General features: G+C 29.8%; 1 protein-coding gene across 1 annotated transcript in view; it reads left to right on the top strand.

Moving 5' to 3' along the window:
- Window positions 1-2,625: 2,625 nt before the first annotated feature.
- The window catches only part of Hira (histone cell cycle regulator-like protein), a gene marked incomplete in the record, with an annotated part of 33,590 nt that continues 31,405 nt past the window's right edge, over window positions 2,626-4,810 (top strand). The window contains 2 exon segments of the mRNA XM_067048201.1: window positions 2,626-2,969; window positions 3,114-3,176. Of these exon segments, the coding sequence (XP_066904302.1) occupies window positions 2,933-2,969; window positions 3,114-3,176 (100 nt within the window).

The raw sequence follows: 4,810 nt of genomic DNA, 5'->3' as shown, positions 1-4,810 counted from the left end.
AAATTGTTTATTTAGAGCTGTTCTAGTGTAGAGAAAAACAAAAGGGGCTGACCTGGTGAATTACATTTTTTAAAATATAAGTATCAGATAAGAAAAACAAAGAAATAAATAGCAAATAATAATATAGCATCGAAATAAAAAATGATTAAGAAGGAAAAGAAAAATCTTCGTTTTCAAAAGAAAACAAAACAAAATATAACTACAAAAAGAAAAAAATAATTTGGTATAAATTTCAAATATAAAAAAAAAAAAATTGTACTATTAGTAAGAAATTAGGGAACATAAATATTTTTTAAAAAAACTAAAATGATAATAAACTGTCAATAAATAACAGGAAAAAATAATTACAAAAACAGAAAATTTATTTATTGACCACCACTCATACTATCTTCCTCCAACCTACTTCATATGGTCAACTATATTAGTTAATATTAGTAGAATAATTACCATTGATGAATGAAGTAGTTTTCATGAAAAGCGGACATTAAGAATCATATATTGGGAAATTATGAATAAATCGGCAACATATGAAACAATGAGTCCTGATGGAAGACCTGATTTGTGACAAAGCAAGGATCTGGATTTGGATACGAGAGGAATTCGATGGGTTAGTATAGCCCAAAGCTCAACTTCGTAAGCTCAGAAAGGCCTTATTGCAGTCAAATAAATGAGTATTTTGTAATTAGTTGGAAGTTTAGACCGTTTGTCTAGTAAATTTTGTAATAGTCGAAATCAACGAGCAGTTTCCTGTCTTTTCAGTCTTGTATGAGGGTTCCAAGTCGGTTGTTGGTCCAGACATAGTCCTAAGTAACGGATCTTTGATACAGGAATAAGTGGGGTACTATTAAAAGATACTGTGGGGCAGGAAGTCATGGGTTTAAGATGAACGGTAAATGTGATTCGGTGGGATTTATTTTAATACTCCAGTTTTGGTACCATTCTTCAAGGGTGATGATGTAGAATAGGAAGGTTTGGAATACAAGGAAGGGTCATTATTCACGGACAATAGACATGTGTCATTGACATAAAATCAAATTAAAGTTTTGTTTACAACGGCTATACCCCAAACTTCAATCACAGACCCATTTGCTTCATAAAATATATTTAAGGTGCTTAATCAATATAGCGATAATCAATATAATTAAATGCTTGAATCAAGCAAATGTTATGAAACCAGATGCTGAACAATAAAACTTCATTATATAAAACTCATTAGAATTTGAAGATTTTTCCAACGCAGGTTTGAGAACAGTTAAAACAAACTCAATATTTAAAGACATTAATTATAAACAATGTTTCACAAACCATAGAAATATTTCGTTAATCGAAAGTCTACCTTCCATTGAATTCTTTCGAGAATTTTTCGTTTGCGTCTCCACTAAGCTTTTTTTTCTTTTTTTTTTTATCAAAGGAGGTGATATTAAGGCAAAACTTGAAATCATATTGACTATATTTCTATCATTCTTTAGCCAGTGTTCTAAGAGATATTTAGGCAGCTTGGGTAATCTCATTGGATTTTTATTTCAGCAAGTGCAATACTTTTCGTTTCTTTACCTTTTCGCTAATTTCTGTGAGTGATTATTTAGGACAATATGACTTGAGAGTAACTATTTAAGAACTATGGAAAAACTAAAACATTTATCAGACTAGCCAAATGGAAAACCCGTATTTCACGTACACCCGCCAGTTTAACGATAGTCAAACTTATAGATATCGGAACAAACCTTATATTCATGTGTTTTTTGTCTTTTACGACTTTATCTGTTAAATATTATTTTTTTCTAAAATCTTTGGTTTTTCTACGGTGAAATATACATATATCTGTATAATACAAATCTACCTTTATTATATTATAAGCCTAAACTGAAAAGTTCAAGGTTGTCACCGTCGAGCACTCCTCAATTCTTATGAAAAATAGTTGCAAAGCTATCCCCATGACGGTCGGAAGAGTTCTTCGACATAAAGCTTCTGCTTAAAATAAAAGAAAAGTGCAAGAAAATAGCGGATGTTAAACCTTTGGGCATTCCCTGGCCATTTCTACTTGGTAGTTAATTGTTTTCCCCGCTCTCAACAGTACAATAATTACAATCTTTTAAAGACACTACAATTATATTTCTGACCGATGCAGCATCTGTTATTTTGCAGCTGAATCCAAAATGGAAGACAGGGCTGTAGTTTGTGCATCGGAAATAGAACGCATCACTGCTATTTATGAACTGTAAAAAAAAAACTTATTCTTAAACTTTCAAATGTAGTAAATATTTAAATATAGCAATGTGATAATCCCGATTGTTACCAAGTCACTGTAAAAAACTAAAAGTTACACGTAATCAACAGCTGTTTCTACTAAACATTTTATTTAGCGTAAATAAAAACTTTTTTACCCCCTAAAGTCTTCTCAACAAAAAAATAGTAATCTAAAAATTTTGAATGCTCCAATGTTACATTAGAAGCAAATCCAATAAAAATTTAAATTATAATAAAGTTTTTTTAAAAAATGTTGTTTATTTTAATGTTTTAGAGATTTTCAGAATGTCAACCCCCCCCCCTCTATCAATCCTGTTCTTGTGAATTAAAGCGTGATATTTATATAATACGTTAAAGCAACCAGTGTTGGCAGTATATGGTATTGTTGCACTCATTGTATTTTAAACTTTCTTTTCACTGGTGATGAAGGCTGATATTTATGGCACTGGTGGGAAAATGCATTGGCCAAGCCGGTAACGAGTTCAACCCTGTAGACGCTCTAATTTTTATAACCATGATGAGGTTATGGGTCCCGTTTGAATGCATTAGGATAAGTTAATATGATACCACACAAACTTCTTCTCGACCTATGTTTGTGTATAAAAATAATCATAGTTTCATGTTGGACGTTACCGTAGTTAATATAACGGATATTTGATGTAGGAGTGGGATTTATTTACACGTCATGAAGGTTTTGAAACCAGATTGGATCAACCATAATGGCAAGTAACTCTTTTTCTAATTTAAGATATTCTTATTCCTGTGATGAATCCTGGATTGGAAGTTTATCAGCCTTCAAGTTTAACTGTTTATTCAGTTGAAGAAGTTTTGCTCTGGTCAGTGATAGGTTACCTTTGATTTTTCAGGCCTCCCCATTTACTCCATTGACATACACCCTGATGGTACTCGCGTGGCTACCGGTGGACAAGGTAAATTTTTCGTTATTCATCTGTAAATGTTATATTATTTCATATGTTAGGACCTGATAATAAATGTTGTTGATAACCTGACAGTTGTTATGCCTTACCTGATTATCAATAATGTTTATCTCCCAATATCAGTTTGTTGTTTTGTGAATTTTCTGTAGAATATAACCATGAATATCATAAATTATCATTTAAAAAAAATCTGGCTTATCAATATAACAACAATCTTATTGTTAGACTTTGTAAAAATAAATGTATTGTAATATTTAAATATATTTTGAAATTGTGTTGTATTTTAAATTCAAAATCCTTCCCAAATGACTTGTGCTACTCAATATGGTAGTTACGAAATATTACCTTTGTATTAGAAATTAGTTCAACTTATCCACAAAAGTGAGAGTGTTCCATATTATTCTATCTATTCTCAATTGTTGATTAAAGTATGTCTTTCTTTTGTTGATATTCAAAATTTACTGTGGTCTATGTATAATAAGTTGTAAAATTCTTGATTATGAGTAACACAATAACTTTTTTTTATCTTTTAATTACTCTAACTGTTAAAATTGAAGTGATTTTTTTTTAATTTATGGTTTAAATTAAAAATAATCTCTCATCCTGTTTCCTGAATTATTGCAGTTTCCTTTATTTTATTCGGCGTAAGAAAGAATACAGTATCTCATCATTAGTTTTTAGAATTGATAACGCTGAATGAAGCTTTTAATTAACTAAAACATCTGTTGTGGTGTGGACATCACACAACTTTCAACGTCAAACAACAAATATCAACTAGAAGAATACAGCAGTTTAATGAACTATGTTAAAACCATGCATATATTAACATGGAAGAGATTGGCAACTCTCAGTTTTACCAAGTCAAACTATATCTATTTTTTCTGTTTTCCTCCTTTAATTATTTATCAAGTTCCTGTATATTTTCTATTTATCCATTATTTATTATAGCTAACAGAGTGAACTGGTTATTTATTGCAAATAAGCAAAATTAAATGTACTTTAGAGAAATATAAATCATCATTTAAGCCCTGTTAAAACATTTCAGTGAGTATAACCCCTATCTGATATTAAAGACAACTTAAGTATATATTGATTCACCGGGTTTAATCAAATTATTTGAGCCTTTTTTGAGAAAATCATAAAAAAGTAAAATCAATTCTCTTAAATAGCACAGAGATTTTACGGAAAAAGTTGCTGTAACATCCCAGCCAGAGCAGGTGTATTTAACTATGCTATTCCAGTTTCATAGAACTTTTGGTTTTTTGAAGTAAGCTGTTCATATCCACATACACTTTACTATATATTCGATATATTAATATAAGTGAAAACTGCCGCTCAAAGTGAGAGTCGGCTCTATCTAGCCATTTAAGGTACAAATTTAGATATGTATTACAACCTAAAAGCAGTTTGGTTGATAAAAGTCTTTAGGTAGCTATCAAAATCAATTTACAACTTTAAATTTTAGATCCTTTGAAAGATTGAAAATAAATAAATGTATTTTTATTTAAGATATATCTACATGCACCATGTTGTTTATTTAAGAAATTTCCTTTGAAAAAAAATTATTTATTTTAGAATAAATATTTTATTAAAAAATATAAGTTAATTTTATGTTCATTAGCAAA

This window comes from Halyomorpha halys, unplaced genomic scaffold (assembly GCF_000696795.3).
Source record: "Halyomorpha halys isolate HHAL.00 unplaced genomic scaffold, Hhal_1.1 Scaffold30.1, whole genome shotgun sequence".
NCBI classification, from domain to species: domain Eukaryota; kingdom Metazoa; phylum Arthropoda; class Insecta; order Hemiptera; family Pentatomidae; genus Halyomorpha; species Halyomorpha halys.
This window is presented reverse-complemented; position numbering and strand designations above follow the sequence as displayed.